This window comes from Larimichthys crocea, chromosome XI (assembly GCF_000972845.2).
Source record: "Larimichthys crocea isolate SSNF chromosome XI, L_crocea_2.0, whole genome shotgun sequence".
In the NCBI taxonomy this organism is placed as follows: Eukaryota; Metazoa; Chordata; class Actinopteri; family Sciaenidae; genus Larimichthys; species Larimichthys crocea.
This window is the reverse complement of record NC_040021.1, coordinates 22,656,142-22,675,890: the sequence shown is the minus strand read 5'-3', so window position 1 is coordinate 22,675,890 and position 19,749 is coordinate 22,656,142. Positions and strand designations below refer to the sequence as shown.

The 19,749-nt window shown below is 42.4% G+C and overlaps 1 protein-coding gene across 4 annotated transcripts in view; it reads right to left on the bottom strand.

The window, feature by feature from the left end:
* The window catches only part of fam184ab (family with sequence similarity 184 member Ab), a 133,511-nt gene that overhangs the window by 44,216 nt on the left and 69,546 nt on the right, over nt 1-19,749 (bottom strand). For all 4 annotated transcript variants that reach the window (XM_019268760.2, XM_019268762.2, XM_019268761.2 and 1 more), the window contains 4 exons: nt 18,415-18,600; nt 6,593-6,715; nt 4,641-4,802; nt 4,028-4,149 (listed from right to left, as the gene is read on the bottom strand). In XM_019268760.2, the coding sequence (XP_019124305.1) occupies nt 4,028-4,149; nt 4,641-4,802; nt 6,593-6,715; nt 18,415-18,600 (593 nt within the window). The remainder of the gene's footprint in view (nt 1-4,027; nt 4,150-4,640; nt 4,803-6,592; nt 6,716-18,414; nt 18,601-19,749) is intronic.

Below are 19,749 nucleotides of genomic sequence, written 5' to 3'. Positions count from 1 at the left end.
TGTCCGGTTTTAAACAGTTGCAACTTCAAACCATCCGGTACAGCCAGGTTTAGTGTTCATGGCAATGTTTCCAATAAATATCAACTTTAAGGGTAAAGTGGAAGAATCAAATTGGGATATAAACCATGAATATACACATTTCATGCCAATTTATCTGATAAATATTAAAGATGTTTTACTGGATGGGTTACACTTTGAAATGCGGGTGACGCTAGTAGAAAGTTTGGGTCAACAACGTTTTATTTTTCATCTTCTGGGGACCATGAGTGAAAATTTCATGGCGATCCATCCACCAATTATTGAGATCTTTCAGTCTGGATTAAAGTGGTGAACCAACCAACTCGCCTTCACCGTAATCCATCGATTTCGATACATTTAACCAGCACTGACCCTCGTCCCTGACGAGGAGTGTTTCTGCATGACCGGGACAAACTAGCGCGGTACTGTGTGCTTCAGCCCGATGATCCGCTGAATCTCCTCTGTTCTTTTTGGTAATCCTGAGAGCCCTTTCCGTGACTATGCTATCACAGAGAGACCGCCTGTTTCCACTGTGAAACAGGGATTAAAAGCCGGCCTCCTTAATTCAGACGGCTCACTAACCACAGTGTACTCACCCCGACCGCCAAATGAATAGATGTTCTCCTGAGAATAAAGAGCTCTGCGCCCAAAGACAAAGGGAAGGTGAATGAAAGGTAATGAAGAAGAGACCGGAGAGGAGGGGGGAGAGTGACAGATAGGCGGCAGCTCGGTATGAATACACTGTTACTTCTACAGTATGTGGACGTCTACTTTCACTCTGACATTCATTAGTGCTTTAACTGAATTCGCCACAGTCAACTTGTCAACACAGCAGACAGAAAATTAGAACAGGCGTTCCCTAATCTGTCTCTGATGCAGCCATTTTTAGTCATTAACGCCACACCACCATTGCTACCGCTGCATGTAACACTATTTCCTTTTGTGTTTAGTTGTTAAGATATTGGATTTAATGCGGATGTCTGGGGACCCCCAAATATGATAGTTACAGCAGGAAATCAGCCAAGTTTACATTATTAGTGGAGTATATCGCTGGTGGAAGGAAGATTGCGTTTGCAAATATTTGGGTAAAGAGAAACTTCATGCTTTGAGGGAGGTATAAAAAGAAAGATTCACCGTCTGGGGAGAAGCTGGCTGACAGATTTAGGTTGTGGTGATTCCCAAGACAGGAGGAAAAGGATGCTCCTAGTATCAGTTCATTCATAATTTGATGTAAATCTCGACACTTATTGGCCTGCTTATTTTGTTCTAAACCAATAAAAACATTAATGTACATTGAGCTGAGGTGCTGCAACTGCATCAAATACATATAATTTTATATGTGACCTCTGTTTAGATTCCTGATTTAACCAATAGTGAACTTTTAACCAATGAATTGGTAAAAAGAAATGACCTGATTTAAGCCCAAAGAGATTTGACTTTATGATAGTGAGTGAGTATCATAAAGCCACATTCAAATAGCAAATTCAAATAGGATCGGAGTGAAGTGATACGAGTGGAGTGGAGTAATGAAAAATATTGCGGCAGATATTTACGGAGCTCAGAGAGCGAGGGGAGGCTAAAAATATCAAACAATATCAAGTGTGACCTTTACGAAGAGACGGAGCGCTAACCGATTAAACAAACTTGCAGGTTGAGAGTGAGACGCAGATACAAAGAAACCAACAGGTCACCGAGCGGCAGTCTGTGAATTTATATTTGTGTTGAATAAGATCTGTGAGTAAAGAAATAACAGCAAAAATCAAATCATGATGTATTGGAATATATTCTTTTTTTTCTAAAATAAGAAGTTGGTTTAATTTGGAGATTTTTTAATTAGAGAGTCATGTTTAAGATGTTTACTGACACCAATACATTTAATTATGAGGGAAATCTCTATTCCAGCATGTCACATATGGAGTTACACTGTAGGGTTAAATCTTAGATTGTTAGACAGACACTGACTTCTTCTTCTTGAGAGCAGCCGTATGTTTGTGTTGAGCAAATAGGTGCCAATCGGATCATTACTATGGTAACCAAGGTCAGAGGATTGGGCTGTCTCCACTCAACAGATAATGTAGAAGCCTCTACAAGGCCAGATAACAATGTTGGACCACAACCACAACCGCTGTAGACTAATGACCAATTGGCAAACACCTTATACTGTAGATACACTGAGTGTGACCATTTGTGGACATACTCGTGCCACCCAATTAGTTTTGGTATTATTTGTCCAGGGTTTGAGAACACGGATTACTGGGCCGACCAAGACACAGGTCCAGGATTCGCAAAGGGTCTGTGGTCCCCTAAAGACAGAGCCAATGTAGGAAGTGACTAATAATATATAAAGTCAAAAGATACTGAGAATCTTGGCTACTTTAAGGTCAGATGTAACTGTTTTTAAAAATGTTCATCTGCATACTGTCATACTACGGACTCCAGACTCTCTCCCGTGTGTATGGCTCAAAGAACAGGTGGAAAAAAGGATAATCTTTCCGTGTTCCTTCATCTCGTTTCAATCTGTGAAACAGGTGTGGACAAACAGAGTTTTGGCAGGTGAATTATTTACTTCCAGCATATGGCGCAGTGTTGCACTTCAACCTCGTGTGGCAGAAATTAGTATTACAACAACAAACACACAAAAAACCTGCCAAAAACTTCACAGATTATGTAAATATATCCTGTTTTTTTCTCACCTGTTTCACAGACTGGATTTATATTTTTATATTTTTTTCTCGCCTCTCAGTGTTCCTTTAACGGTTTCCTTGAATATATTTATGATGTTTCATAGCTTACTGCGTATGTAGGATTTATAGAAAGGATTGTCAGTGTGGATGTGCTGTGACAGGAGGAGTTAATCTCTCCTTCATCATCAGTGTGACTCATACTGACATTTCCAACCGACAGCGGCACGTTACGGCTGTGGTTAACCTGCAAAATGTCACCTAGATGCGAAAACTGCTATAAACAGTAGCTGCAGTGTTCAAGGCCTGACCTTTTCCATGTCTGTGCCCGGGGGGGCGATGTTCTCCAGGTCCGTCCATGTCTGAGACACCGGTCTGAAGCACACTGTGTGACTTTTCTACCATAAACTAGCAGACTTTAAATCATGTTGATGCTGAGATTTATACGTCTGTCCTCACACTACGTAACTTTGTGCCCTGGGTACGATCATCCATGAGAAGTACGTAACGCTTTACAGCACTAAGTCACACACCACTACAACTATTTCACTGATTTTGGGGAAACTGGATCATATTTTATGGAGAAGATGCTCCGCCTCAACTCTGTGATTTACAGAGTTTCCTGATGGACAGTGAAGTAAACTGCTGCCACCTGTAGCTGCTGTTAGCTGCTGTTTGTTAGCCGGGCTCAGCAGCCTCCATGGACACAATGACAGAAAGGTAAAGTTAATAAAAGTTAATCGAATCATCTCCAACAGAAGAAGTCGTATAAAATAATAAACAGATATGGAGGCACTCAGCTTTGTCTGGAGACACTTCAGCGTAAAAGAGACACAATCTATTTTTAAGTGAAAAAGCTTTCTGTGGTTTCGACCCATTAAGACACCGTTTAATGCTGAGATAAACTTTAATGGAGTCATTTAGAGGCTGCAGACTTTACTGAGTGAAGAATACATCGGTTCACACCTCAGAACCGTCGATTTCATTCTTTGAGGTTTGTGAATAATAACACTTCAAAGGTCCGTGGACGTGAACAGAGACTTTGAGCTCGGGGCTTTAACACTGGATTGAGATGAGAAGTAGCACAGTCTGTCCAAGGATAATGCTTTGTCACGGTCAATACTGTGAGCCGGATGACCTGTGTGTGTGTGTGTGTGTGTGGGTGTGTGTGTGTGTGTGTGTTCGAGTAAGTGTGGGAAAAGAAAATAGGGAAACACGCAGACTTCCATTTCCCATCCATTCTTAATTTCACGCTCCCCATTTATTAGAAGACGAGATAAAGAAAAACTCTGTCTCTAATACACACACACACACACACACACACCTACCTGAGTGTTTCAGTCCATTTGAGCTCCAGCTCCAGAGCCATCTTGTCCATCTTGTGTTTTTCTTCTTCTTTGGTGGTGATGAGTTTGGCTTCATGCTGACGCTTCTGTGTCTCCAACTCTCCCTGTGAGACAGACAGACAGATAGATAGACAGGTGGAGTCAGAGAGACAGACAGTTCTTGCTGCAGCATCTTTCAGAGTTTGCTAACAGCTGATCCACACAAACATTAGAGAGATGTTGAGACAGATGAAATGAATCGAGGATTCATCAAAGAGCTGATGAACAGAAACATTTAGTAACTGCTCAAATCAATTGACTGTCACTACTATAAACTGCATCAAAGGTAGACTATACTGTGGACGGTGGTGTGTATATATATATGTGTTTCTTTCTATCTTTGGACCAGTTTGAGTTTTCCACCTTCAAAGTGACTTTTGATCTGCTCCTCTCTTCTTCAAAGGTTTGAAGGTTTAAACTTGGCTCTCGAGCTGAGGTTAGAAATATATTTAGATTAAAGTTTGAGGTTGGTCGTGTTATTGTGATGGTTAAGGTAATAGACGTACACACCTACTAATCAACCTGTGTGTGTGTGTGTGTGTTTGTTCGTGCAGACCTGCAGGGCAGTCAGCAGGTTGCTGGTCTCTCTCAGCCGGGCTCTGGTAGCGTCCAGCTCCTCCAGCAGTTTGTCCTGCGCCTCCTTCAGCGTGGAGATCTGTCCCTCGGCCGTTCCGATGTCCTGCTCCCCCTGCTGCACCTCCTCCTGCAGCCGAGTCACCTGCGGTGGAGGAGGGCGGAGAGACAGATGGTTAGACCGGAGAGAGACTGAGCCACATTCACAACGTCTACATCGGTTGCTCTTGAGGCTGAATCTCAGTGTGGCAACAACCTTGAGACTACATCAGCATTTTCTGCTCAGCGAGGTGGAATTTCATCAGAAATGGATTCAATAATCATTTCTGTGTCTGATTTTTAAATGAGCTGGGTCCGTACACTTTCTGCCAACGTGGCAACACAGTTTTGCTCTGCATCATTTAGTCATTTACCCTCAATGTTAAAGCAAAGTACAACTTGGAAAGTGTGTGCATGGAGTGCATAAAGAGCAGAGCAGAACAGGGTGAGGCAGCGGGTTTATTTACAGATTTGTAACCAAGACTAATGACGCCTGACTGCAGGGACCGGATTAAACCTTTGTTAGAGAAAAAATTGAGTTCTTTATCTCTCTATCTCTTTTTAAAAATTCATTCAACACACACAGACTCGTTTTCCATGACCGCTTATCCTTATCAGGGTCACGAGGGGCTGGAGCCGATTCCAGCTGACTTTGCGCGAGAGGTGATGCACATCCCGGACAAGGTGCCAGTTCATCACAGACTTTGAGCCAGGAACCTTTTAACTGAAATGGTAGGTCCAGGTCGCATTCAGACCATCCAGCACTGTGGCGAAGACGCATGTTTTTCCATTCATTTGAGTGGTAGAAGTCAGTTTTAGCTGTGGATGTGGAGGCCACAGGGGTGTCTGCATCCTGCAGCAAACACGTTGATTCAACTTTTGGAAAAACTCAGCCTGACATCACGCCACGGCCACCGATCAGACATTCGGATCAGGCAAACCGTCCACAGTCAACGTGGACTGATCCAAACTGTACTACTCTACCTGTCGTGTTCTGGCTTTGTTTATTTTTCATGTAAATCTGTGCTGCAAGTTAGTGACACGAAGAAGTTTAATTTGTGTCCGATGGTTTGAAAGAGACAGCTTTGGTCGAGTGACACAGACAGTGAGTGAGAGTGAGCAAGCGCAGGCCTCGATATCGCCGGTTAATCAGCAACATAAAGTTATTTCCTGAAAATAGACACACCCCTGCAGCCTGATCCTGTCTGAATGCGTCATACACTAAACTTTTACACTCTTTAGTAAACTTACACAGAAAACAAGTTTGAATACTTCAAATTCAGGAAAAACAACCAACATTATTGATGAATAATGCTGCACCAAAAGCAAACAGGAGCATCATAACTCCATGTTGTGTTTGCATTCTGCTGTTTGGAGTAGTTATACAGTTTAATACATTTCACATAACTCACTCTAAAAAAATGACTTGTACAGTGTCAGGTTTAGACATTTGGGTGGTTAAATAGCTACGTCCTTTAAGAAATATGAGAGCTGCACATTTGGAAGTGACCCTCATCTCATTTTTCAGCCTGTACTATGGCGATTTACTTCATCTTTCAAATGGTAAATACTGTTTAACATTCAAGTTAGCGTTTTATTATAGAGACATAGATTCAGACTCCAGTTTCCAGAACTTTTGGAGATGAATTACCAACAAGCAAAAATTAGTCAGTGAGAGATCAATTACAATGTCCTCATACAGTGGCTGTTCCAGAGCTTTCAATCATATCACGTGACCTTTATCAACAGGTTGAAGATCCAGGATGCAGGATGCAGTACATGTTTAGTCAGTAAAACTGCTGTTTCTGGATGTACAGTTTATAAGGAAGCGAGCAAAGACAGTTGAAATGGTTTCAAACATGAGCTCATATAAGTACAAAGTTCTCCATGTCCCACCTCCTCATTGGCTTCAGTGAGTTTGGAGGTCAGCTCCTCCCTCAGCTCGTCCAGCTGCTGCTTGAGGAGTGTCTTCTGCTCCTCCAGCGAGAGGCGCTCCCTCTCAAACTGCTGCTCCAGCTCCTGTGGAAACCAGCCAGAGACACAAATCACAAAACAACTCAGAGTTTAAAGCCAAGGTGCTGCAACGAGGAACCCTCCATTAGTGATTCACATGCAGGTGAGACAGTTTACGCTCCTAATCAGGAAAGCTCTACGCGTTTTATTGGAAGTCAAGTAATGTTTTATTGGTATTCATGGAGTTTTACATCTGTGAAGATTCTCAGTCATCCAGGTAATAGGAAATCTGAGAGAGACGACTCAAAGACCGCTTGATTTATTTATAAATCTGCACCAGCAAGTCCACTTTCCTTCGTCTCACTACATTTCAAAGAACAACCATGATTTTACAGCACTTTGATCTCATTACAGTGTTTAACCACAAGACGTACTGTATGAAGTACAGTCGTGCTCAATTCATGTTACACCAAGCTGAATCAGAGCAAGGGGTTGGTTGGTTGGTTGGGTGGTTGGGTGGATGGTTGGTCGGTTGGTTGGGTGGTTGGTCGGTTGGGTGGTTGGTCGGTTGGTTGGGTGGTTGGTCGGTTGGTCGGTTGGTCAGTTGGTCGGGTGGTTGGTTGGTTGGTTGGTTGGTTGGTTGGTTGGTTGGTTGGTTAGTTGGTTGGGTGGTCAGTTGGTCGGTTAGTTAGTTAGTTAGTTAGGTACCACAAGTGCTATGGAGACTGATAGGTGTTTTGCAGGTATTTGTATATATTTGGTCACGTAGACACATATTTGTGGGGCTTTTATTGGATAGGCAGCTGTAGACAGACAAGGGTGGTGCCGAACGGTGCAACTGAACCCAGGTTGCTGCAGTAAGGACTCAGCTCTTTATATGTGGGGCCCACAGTTCATTAAGTCGCCAAAGAAAATGCATATTTTGACTTGATGCTAGCGATAGATGAAACGTTGGGATCCACAAACTGATATTTCAGTTTGAACCAAAGTGGCTGACTGACACAGATACACACAGTAAAAACAGTGGAAGTGGATGTGTTGGAGGCTCAGGCTGTCTTTTATTTGATTTGTATTTGATGCATAAGATTTATTTCATCTCTGAGAGTGTTTATCACACTCGTCTCATATCCTTCGTCTTCTTGTATGTGCAGTGTTTCCTCAGTTGTGCTGCAGACCCAGAAGTTACCTCCCTTGCTCCTTTTTTTTTTTGTTTGACGTCGCATTCACAACATTCATCCGTACACATTTCTAAAAATACTTTCATTGTCCTCGATGGAGAGGAGAGAAATAGCTCCGGCATTGTTACCATAATAAAGCTTATTATTCCTGCATGAATGGGGGGAACGATTTCTGTTACAGTGTGCAATGATTGCTGCTTTCCAAGAACAATTAGAGCTGAGGGAAACTGCTGTAATGTCAAATGAAATTCGTGACCATTATTCATTGCGTAGGAGGGTGGAGTTTGTAATGCCCTAAAAAAGAAATATTCAGGGCATTGACTAACTGTGACACAGTTCCATAAAAATGAATTGGACACAGAAATCCATCTGAATGGAAGAAAGAGTGAAAAATCTCAGTAATTCATGCGTAATGCTTCGTGGCATCTCGTTTTTCAGCAGCGGCTTAGAGGGTCAAAGGGTGGAGAAAGTTTCTCCGGTTGGCAGGACGATAACTGTGGGAACTTTTCCTCACTGACACAAATATGCATCAGTAAAACAGCTTGGCATAATTTGGCACAAAGACTGAAAAGTTGGCGTGTTTTAGGGTGTTATCGAAACTCCAAATGATCCAGAGAAACGTCAGTCCACCCCTGTTTTCCCCCGCCGACTGCCTTCCTGTGATTTGCTCACGATGGGTTGGAACACAATCCTAAAAAAAGCCAAGAATAGGGCGAGTACACGTCCACCTCCAGGCCACGGTGGAACATGCATGCTGCATCAAGATCTCTCCCCATCTACTGTTCGCCTGAAGCCTTCTTCTCCCACAGGTCCTCACAAAAGTTTTCCATGAAACTATTCCTTGTACTTCCAGTGGAGAAAATCAGGACTTCAAACACTCATACACATAATTACCAACTGAATGCATCGTTCTACCTGCTGTGCTAGAAAATCTAGCACTTAAAACTTAATTAATTAATCATTTTGGCCCTTGAGGCAGCAAAACCAACCTTTAAAAACAGCACTGAGATTTGAAGTTGTGTTTCTAGTGTGGTGACCATATTTTCATGTACTCGCACACCTACCGAGCGAACCTTTCAACACACATGGACGCCATGAACATGAGCACTTTGGTTGCCCGGTACTTTACGGAGGAAGGAGCAAGCCTCCTGGAGCTCTTTAGAAAAGGCAGACTCACTTCGGCCTGACAGGTATCCATTAGCATACTGACAGGTTCTGTCAAAACAAGCCGCCCGCTCGGCTCGTAGGATAGCAACAGCCTCGACGACGCATCGATTTATTGACACGCATACGGATGAATCAGGTGGATTCAAACACATGTGTTGTTTGATCTTTGCACTGGGTTAGGAGATAATCATGGCAGTGTTGGACAGAGCATGATAAATGTGTATGTAAGCGCTGAAAACAAGGATAATATTATAATTAATATTTAAATTGGGGTGAAATTTAGTCGTGGATGTTGACATTTTGGTGTTACAGACATTTGTTGGGACTTGTAGCAGGAAACTAACACGATACCGGACAAACTGATGTCAGATCTATGCGATGCTATTAAGAGTCATGAGAGTCAAACAAAACAACACAGGTTTAGGGCGATAAAACCGAAACAATGAGCTAAAAGACGATACAACGCTCCATAGAGCTGACTCTCTGTCGGTTTGTCACTAAAAGCCTCTTTCACATATTAGACACGCTCCATTTGATCCTTTGTTCATATAAACACATGTATTAGTTCAGATTCAAACATTTTATCATGCATTTTGAATGAAGCATCAAAAAAACAAAATGAGAATGATCGAAGATTTAGCTGAAGCTTGACAAACCAATCAGTTTTATTATGGTCAGATCATGAGCGAGATGATACTTGTGCTACCAAATTTAATTTGGCTGCCTAAATCATAAAAATCAGTATTAAATATTAGTATTAAAGGTCCAGTGTGTGACATTTAAGGGGATCTATTGACAGAAATTGAATATATTATCTATAACTATGTTCTCATTAGTGTATAATCACCTGAAAATAAGTATTGTTGTGTTTATGTCAGCTTAGAATGAGACTTTGATATCTACAGAGCGGGTCCTCTTTCATGAAGTGACAAACCAAACACCGGCTTTATATAGGACCAAAAGTTTCACTGTAGTTTCTCCTCCATGCTTTAACTGAGAGGGAGAGGTGAGGGGTTTTCAGTTGGTTGAATGTGGAACTTCACCACTACATGCTACTAAATTCCACAGGCTGGACCTTTAAGTGTTAATATTGCTACAGCAGTGGTACAAAAGCTTAAATCATGTGTAATGGGTCCTGTGAGCCACATGGTGATTGTTAAATCTAAGAATGAATCAATGAATACATCATATTTGTCTCAATATGTGAGCCAACGTGACTTCCATCGCTCTGATGATATCAAGGACATGATAAAAGGAACCTTTTGGCCGCCGGTCGATCGAGAAACAGACAAAGTCGAGACGAGGAGGACTCACTCAATACGGCGCATCAGGATTCATGTCATACCTCGCCGCTCGATATATGGCGCGAGACCGAGGTGCTGCAGACCTGTTCATTTAAATTCAAAACCAGGTCCTCTCATAGACAACTCTCATTATAATTTAAAGTGATGAAAGAATGGAGGTGATGAAAGAAAAGATGATTAACGAGACGTGATGAAACTTGGATCAGACAAAAGAGAGGAAGAAAAAAAAAAGTGATGAGGAACAGAGGGAATGAAAAGGCATCGCAATCATCGGCGTGCCTCTGATTTAACAGAAAATACATAAAAAAACTGGAGCGGCAGCGAGTGAACGATGGAGGAGTGAATGGATTCTGCTTCCTCCCCATCACTCTCTCTCAATGTGGACATTTCTAATCATGAACACGGGTGAACAAAGGGCGAATTATTGCTCGTATCGAAAAACAGAGTGGGAGGGAATATGAGCTTCAGAGAGGAGGAAGTCTGCAATATGGAGGAGCGCATATCTAATAACGACTGGGGGGAAAGCATAACACTCTGCTCTTAATGTAGCTGTCAGCTCTGATGTGCTCCACCGTGCGCTATCATTTAAAACACGTCCTCGTTATGTAACTTTGATGCAAGAGAATACTTGATCACTTGCTTTTTCGCGTGGTTGTGTGTGACTGGAATGAAGGACTCCGTGGAGAGTTAGGCACCACCACCACCACCATCATCATCCTCATCACGAGGCTATTTCAGGCTAGTGGAGCTGTGTGCCTCGGCTCAGGCAGGCTGCAGTCAAATTAGTGGTAGGCTGTGGTTTGGAACAGCCAAGGCCGGCTCATTAAACGAGTCCCAGGGCCTGGTTTGTAATCCTAAGGGGCAATTTCGCTGCCACATATCAGGTACAGAAGACATGGCAATGCTGGAGTTTGAGTATTCTGTGGTGTTTCAACACCGAGCACCAGAGGGAACGAGTGTGTGATTTGTGAGGAGCTGCAGTCGGATTGTCTTGGGTTGTTTTGCTGAAGGTTGAAGAGTATGACCTTAAAACTGAACCTAATATCATCTTGTATTAATATCTGCAATAGAAGTATTCTCTAGAGGTTGTGTCTGCTAAATTTTGAAGCTCTCAAACTCCCCGAAGACACCTTTAAGAACCACTTCGCCTGTTTAGATAAGCTTTGTATTCCATCGTGTTATTCATCGTTATTGTGATGCACTTTGAGAACTTCTGCACTTCTGAAGAGTGCTTATGTTCTGGGTAAATATTAAGATATTAAATTGGCTGCAGTTATGTAGTCCTCTTCAACCTGAACAGACAAAGCACTTTATAAATCTGCCTCTCATTCATCCACTCCAGCTTCTATCAGGGGTTGGCGTCCAAGGCTGTGTGCTCTGCCTCCTGAGCCACAGTCGCACCTCACTACTACCACTGCTGCTACTCATATCTATGTTTTATTATTTACAATGCAAATTCAATTTTCATATTTATCTGCCAGAGGTTTTCAGCTCGAGACAGGCCTCCCTGGGGGGGCTCCGAACAGTTTCAGGGGAGGCTCAGTGAACAGAAGTGGAAAAACTATTACATTAGTTATCCAAAGAAGATCACACAGCCTAAATGTGTGTGATTTGGTTAAAGTAGTTTGGGGAAATCTTACTGTTTGTTTCCATTTTACCAGTCACAAAGGTAATAAACGTCTTAGGACAGATCTGTGTATTTTGGTGTAGTCAGCAACATTAGGCTATCTTGGCTCGACTGTTTAGTGTCTATGGGATCCCACAGGCGTCCAGGAACTGAGTGAGACTAAGTGAGCAAATTGAGGAACAAAACTTTTGTCCGTCCCATCAGACAAAAACCTTTTCGAAGTTTTGTCCGCAGTCTCAAACTTTGCAAAACTCTGCTCTATACAACTACAATGCAGGTACCAATACAGCATCGAACAGACCAACACTAATGACATTTGAAGAGCCAGTTAAGCTCATATTCATATTTAGTTTGTGATCACGTCATTGTTGTGAACTTATTGGAACATGAAGTCGGTCATAGACCACTCTGAGATTTAACTTTAACAGATTCTCAGGACAAGATTCACTTACTCACTCATTCATTATTTACACTTCACTGTGCAGACTGGGCGGGAGGGTGTTACAGTAATCGAGTCGTGAGCGTTTCAGGAGTAGGGTAGCATGTTGAGTTAGCGAAGCTGCACGACAGGGCAACCGAGGCAACGCGATCAGAGAAGGTTAGTTGGTCATCGATCATGACTCCTAAGTTTCTTATTACTCTGGTAGGGAGAAGAAGACATAGGGAGTATGGGGAGCTGAGTTTTTGAGAGGTTCAGCTGGAGGTGGTGTACCTTCATCCATGTAGATATGTCTGAGAGGCAATCAGACATCCGTGCAGAAAGCTAAGGGTCATCAGGAGGAAATGACAGATAGAGCCGAGTGTCATCTGCATAGCGGTGATATGAGAAGCTGACAGGTGCTGACAGGCGCTATGATAGCGAGATAATGAGTGTTATTCACTTCCCCTGTCATAGTGGTCATAATGTTCTGGCTGAGCTGTGTATTTGAGAATGCATCATAGTGTTGAAGAGTTTCTTTTCCAGGTGAGGTGGCCTCGTACATTTTCAGGACTCATCTCTTCATGAAATTTGGATTTCTGGGTCGTCTGGCACAAAGAACAAGGTTGCAGGAATAATAATAATAATAATAATAATAATAATAATAATAACAACATGAATCAGCTGTTTTCTTTAAAGCACCTTCAATAGAAATTCACATTTGCTCATAAATCCGTTGAACTCACTCGAGCTGATAAACCTCTCTCCTCAAAAAGCTAGTAGGAGTAAAAATATATACCATAGAATATGCAGCCATCTAAGAAGCGGGTTGTATGCCATATGTATGAGCTTAAGCCCTGTTAGGTTCACCACACTCTGTGCTAAGTAAGCAGCAGTGAAATATTTATGTTGGGAAGTTTTAAGAAACACACACACACACAGAAACTCATGGGCTGCCAGAGTCTCATCCTTCAGCCAACACTCATATCCATCTCTTTCACCAGCACATCGTTTTGCCCTAATTTTGATTACTTTACTCACTTTATGCTCTCCACTTGCAGTTTTATGTGCAGTAAATGTCATCAGCGTACGAGCGGGGCTGTGAATTTTAAATCGAAGGGTCCTGCACGCATTTAAATGTCAGAACTCACCTGTTCCAAACCTTTAATATCCTCATTTCTTGAAGAGATTTCAGTGCTTTAATATAATTAGTCGTCTCGCCTTTGTTGAGCCTAAAAAGTTATTGTTTAAAATGTCAAATATCATAAAAAAAACTTTGGCACGAATTGTTAAAAATTAAGACATTCCTGTCTTCACGTGTAGGCAGCGTGGTAATCTAATTAGTATTTCATTGTCTTCTGCACAATGCCACTGCAAAAGCAGCTGTGTGTGTGTTTGTGTGTGCGTGTTTGTGTGTGAGCGGTTTTGCCCAAAAATAGCTCAAAGGACGCCCTTATCACCTGTGTGACTCATCCCCAGACTGCGCAGACGACGCCGAACTCTGTTTTCATTGAGGATCTATTTTTATTTGCCTTTCTTTTTGGGTCTCTTTTGGAACATTAGGTCGCTCCTCCGGGTTACTCGCTTTTCTCCCAGGTTATGGGAGCTCAGACGTGTCCTAGATGACATTTAGGAGTGATAAATATAAATGTACTCCCACGTCGGTATGCTGCATCTCCTCCTATCAGCCTCTTAGTCACTGTTATGACCCCTTTTTGATGTGTCTTAGTCTTTAACCTAAATAAACAGCAGGAGCTCCTGTTGTATATTCTGCCTACGTGTGACGTCGTATTAATGTGATTTTTTCATATCTTTGGTAACCGTTGCTCCTGCTGACATTATATCAGAGCATGCAGACGCGTGTGATTCTAAACATGAAATAAAAATCCACTTTCATGATTCTGTTTTCGATCCAGGCCTCAAACACCATCTTGATCTTGTTTCTTTGTCGCCTGCTGTGCGGCTAATTTCTTCACGGGTCCGACTGCTACCAGCGTCGCTGACTCATTTCTGTCCCGCAGTGAAGAGCTGATCAGTATTTGTAACAACAGCAGCTTGTGGGTTTTAGACACTATTGCTCTTTCTGCAGCAAAAATATTAACTTTAAAGGACAAGTGTGTCGGATTTATGTATACCAAGCATCTAGCGGTGTTGCTGCTAAATTACAACGCCCTTGCATCACCCTCTCCTTCCGAGCGTGAAGGAGAATGAAGAAAATATAAAAAATATGGCAGATGACTATTAGCATCTGAAGATATGAAGGCTCATTCTAAGGTAGCACAAACATGTTTTCAGGTAATTATACATTAATGAAAACATAGTTAAGAATATTATATTCCATTTCTGCCATAATCTGTAAATAGAGCTCTTAAATCTGACACACCTGACCTTTAAAGGTCTGTTATGTTTTTTAATAAGCACACTAAAGCCTGATAGAGCTCGAAGGAAAATAAACTTCCACTCCTGATCTCCTAACCTAACGTCATCCTGGTTCCATATGATGTCCTCTGTAAAAGTTAGCCGTAACCCTGGGGTCCTTTAAAGTGTAATAGATCCTGTCAGTGCGCTCATTAAATCCGAGCACTGCCTGAATAAAATGTTAACCGTTTCTGCTCTAAACAAAGTTGAAACCATCTGTCTCAGGGTGGCGACAGCGTAAGTCTCCTGGTCTCTCTTAACCTGTCTCTCTCGCTCTCTCCATTTCGAGATTAATGGGAATAAACTTATGAAGTTTCCACTTCAAACACAGCTCAACCCTCAAAGATAACCTGCCAGGCTTCAAGCTATGTGCTTGTGTCTGAACCACGGTGGTTTGCATCAATCAAATGGAGTCCTGTGGTTCTGAGTGTGACGCAGCAAGAAGCAACTGTTCGTTCAAAAACAACGATGGCAGCTGTTAAAGAGGTCAGCGTGTCGTTATTCATGTCAGAACTGTGTTTCTTCATGAAACAGCAACAAAGGTTTTTCTTGATTAAAAAAAAACATGTTTTTGTTCTTCTTTGAACAGTTTTCACAGTCAGATGATTTGGTTTGTTGATCTGACTGGAAGCTCGCCCGAGATAGACAGACGGTTCATCCGTCAGGCCTTTTGCCTTTTATTAAAAATATTTTGGGATTATTTATTGGATAGTAGCAGCCGAAGAGTGACAGAAGAGCAGGGAAAGAAAGGGCCACAAGTCAGATTTCGAACCCTGGTCTGCGTTGCCGACGACTGTGCCTAATTATGGCAGCAAAAAAACATTTTTATTTACGTATTTAGCATTTTCGAATGCTGTTACGACAACACTATAACGGATAAAATGTGCTCTCTTACTCAGAATCTAGTTTATTCTTAACGAGAGAGAAATTTGTCCTCGTTACAGACATTTCCATCTCAACACAGATGAGACGAGACCTTTCGTGAGACACTACACCTTCATAATTCTCAGGGCAAACGGAGCTCTCTCCCGCTCTCGTAACAGATGGTTCAGTCGGTGAACAACGACTTTTTGTGAGCGGTTGCCTGTTGAAATCCCTCAACCAGCTCACAGAGTGTCTGTGGGGAAGTCAATGAGTGCCGCTGACTCCTCTCCAAACAACTTGATGAGCGGCAGCAGTGAACATAAGAGCACTGCAGCTGCCCCGCGTACGTTCCTACACAGACCAATGCAAGTTTAAGCATCGGTATACCTCCACACACACACACAATATAAGTGTGGTGTTGATCGGACTGAAACATATGCAGACAGCACAGGGTGTCTGTCATTTATCATCAGCTCATTCATTAGCACACAGCGTAGAGCATCAACAGACTGTGACAGGTCCAAATCTTCTGGCAGAACGCAGACAGACTGAGCGAGCTGACAGCTTGTGTTTTGACTGAGTCACTCCTGAAAATCAAACTGCTCAATTTTTTATATAAGCTTCTCTTTGCAGCTCGTAGATTGGCAGCAGGTAACTGCTGGAGTCTGGGCAACAAGAATAGGAAGAATTGTGAAATTATGACATATGTGTTTATTAATTTATCACGAGTTCTGTTCATCCAGTTTGGAATAAAGGATTCAGATCACTGATATAAAGCTGCACTACTCAATATTTCCAACATTAACACTCGATGAAATGAATACAAATAATGTTAAACCCCCTAAATGTCTCGCAATGACCTGCCCTGCCACCACATGGCAGACAGACAAAGCGACTGTCTGGTGAACACAGTGGAGTATTCAGCAACTAAAGAGCGAGACTTTTCAGGAGTTAGAGAAAATCCAGCGTCGGGATCCGTTGTCTTTCATCTGACGAACAGATATCCAGGCTAAGACTTTCCTCTGCAGCCCGATTAGCAACTTGATACACATGAATGACGAGAAAGACCCGCATGTGAATGCAGATAACTCTTATGAACCCAATAAATCATCGTCAAACAAAAGCTGATGGGTTTGGGGATGGGCATGGCAACATGATTGGTCAAATTTACTTGGACTACAAATGGACACGATAACTTCTGATGCCAGAATCTTGGTTCCTCGCCTAAAGATTCGGCTTTCATATGCAGTGGAGATCAAAAACTGAACTGAAAGTAGAGCGATCGGTGTCAAATCTCCAGAAACACGACTTTAAATGAATGCTCATGTTGCTCATCGTTTACTGGATGTATAAATAGGCAACTAATTGCTAACACATCTCCAACAACTGTCAAAGATGACAACATCAACGTCAGTAGCAAAAGAAGTATAAATATAAGAATGTTATAGAAAAATATCAAGACTACAAGTACTAAAATTGTTCTTTTATTATTATATTTGACAAATAAATTGAATTTCTTTGAATGTTGTAGACGGTGCAGTAACAGTAGCTACTTTATATACTGCTGGTTAGTTAAATCTACACCAAGACATCATGTTTTATGAGCTGATCACATGATTGTTATGGAATTTTCTCTCCTTAGGTTACACGAGGTCCCGTGTGGGCCTTCAGGTCCTCAGCAGTATTAATTGTTTGTCTTTGACTGGTTGCCAGTCTATCTCAACACTGTGGTGTCCAGGGTCAAAGAGACCTGTTGCTGCCTTCATAGACATAATACAAAGCTTGTTGTTGACGTTCCAATCTGCGTAAACAGACATCTGTGTCTCCAGACTAGAACATGCTGACAATAACACCTCCATGGGTAAAGACATTCTCTTTGACTAATTCTGGGCGTGTAGTATTTGTGGTGTTATCTTGGGGTTTAAAGTCGATCCACCAGGATGAGTTGGGCAGAATGTGAGACCGACTCAGGCACTTCTGATGAACTTTGAGGGTGTCTCTAATTCAATAAATAATACAGCATCAGACATCAGAGGCTCCTGAACACTTTCTTCCCTCCTGACTTCACCATTGACCTTTGACTTCAGAAATTTCTCCACAACAATGATGTGATAAATTTCTTTTACTAGTGGCTGCAACGATCAGATAACTGTAGTGCAGTACAACAGCAGCAAATATAGTAAAAGTTTCATATTATGAATTCATAAGAGATACTTTATTAATCCCTCATCAGGGAAACTCTTTTTTCACTCAGTTGTTATTTTACATGCATTTTAACCCCGAACACACACAAAAGGGCTCATATGCAATGTCTATGATGCTGGACTTGAACCGGCCACCCTCCGGTTCCCAAGCCAAGTCTCAATGCACTAAGCTTCTGCCGCCCCATATTATTGTAAATGTACTCTGTGACTTTCTACCTCTGCTCTCCGCAGAGAGAGATACGAGCTTCCCAAGGACGTCATCTTTACAGCTTGAGACGAGCCCCGAGCTAGATGATGCAGGATCAATTAAAACATACAGCTGTTCATTTTTCCTCCACGAGTCATAAACGCTGATTACACAAGATGCGGCAATCTGAAAATTAATCTGATGGATCTTCATACATTTCGCCTGGCGAGCTCGCCATCTGACGCACTCTCTGTCGGACATATTGTTGGATTGTTTTGTTGTCGCAACACATGATGGTGGTCAGGTAGAGCCTCCATAAGTGGCCAACGTCAGCTCAGTATACTGGTCTATCCTTGCAGTATGTGTTGGTTAATGTGTGTGTGTGTGTGTGTACTCACAGCCAGCAGGCGGTTCTTCTCCTTCTCGGCGTTGTTGAGAGCGTTCTCCAGGGTCACTCTGTGTTTCTTGCCGACTTCCTCCAGAGCTCGAGCCTGGCTCTCCTTCATCTGGCTGGCCTCTTCTTCAGAGCGAGCTCGCACATTGCTCATGTCCTTCTCGTGGGACGCCTTCTCCTCACGCAGGGTCTGACCAAAGAAAAAAAACAAAACAGACGATAAATATGCATGCGCACGCACATTTTTTATTTTGCTCGAAGGTGATAGACGGCACACACACACACACTCACACACACAGCTCAGGCTGACATTCACACCATATGCTGTATTATTCAGCCATATTGCCAGTGTTTACAAAGTGACAGCCAAGGAATCAATCCTGCATTCTGTCTGTCTGCATATCTCTCTCTGTCTCCATCTTCCTCACCACTTCACGTTCAGATTTATTAATATGAGCAAAACAGAAAGATTTTGTAGCAGACTCCATGTGGGATTATCGATTATGGCGTCATTGGTTATGGATCTATAAAGCTGACAATCACTCGGAGTCACGGCGAGCTGGTGTTCGTCAGATGTTGTCTTCGTCATCAGGAGTGACAGATGCAGTAAACTGACCTTTCGCTGAGCCACGGCCCTCTTAGTTACTGTTGCTACGCCTGTCAAGCTGATAACGGTGACACTTTGAATTGTTATTTCTTAACAACAGAGGGAAGGAAAGACAACAGTTGCCAGCAGATTATCCATCTAGCTAAAGCCAAATCTGCAGACTTTATACTGTTTTGACTATAAAAGGTCTTTAATAAGTGTTATGGAATTTTCTCTCCTTAGACGAGGTCACGTGTGGGCCTTGAGGTCCTCAGCAGTGTTAGTTGTTTGGCTTTGGTTGGGAACAGTAGGTGCCAGTCTATCTCAACACTGTGGTGTCCAGGGTCACAGAGACCTGTTGCTGCCTTCATAGACATAATAGATAGCTTGTTGTTGACGTTCCAATCTGCGTAAACAGACATCTGTGTCTCCAGACTAGAATATGCTGACAATAACACCTCCATGGGTAAAGACATTCTCTGTGACTAATTCTGGGCGTGTAGTATTTGTGGTGTTATCTTGGGGTTTAAAGTCGATCCACCAGGATGAGTTGGGCAGAATGTGAGACCGACTCAGGCACTTCTGATGAACTTTGAGAGTGTCTCTAATTCTCCTTGGTCAAGCGTCAATAAATAATACAGCATAAGACATCAGAGGCTCCTGAACACTTTCTCCCCTCCTGACCTCACCATTGACCTTTGACATACAAAGCTATAAAATCGAGACTAAAGCTAAAAAGTTAGCATCTCCACC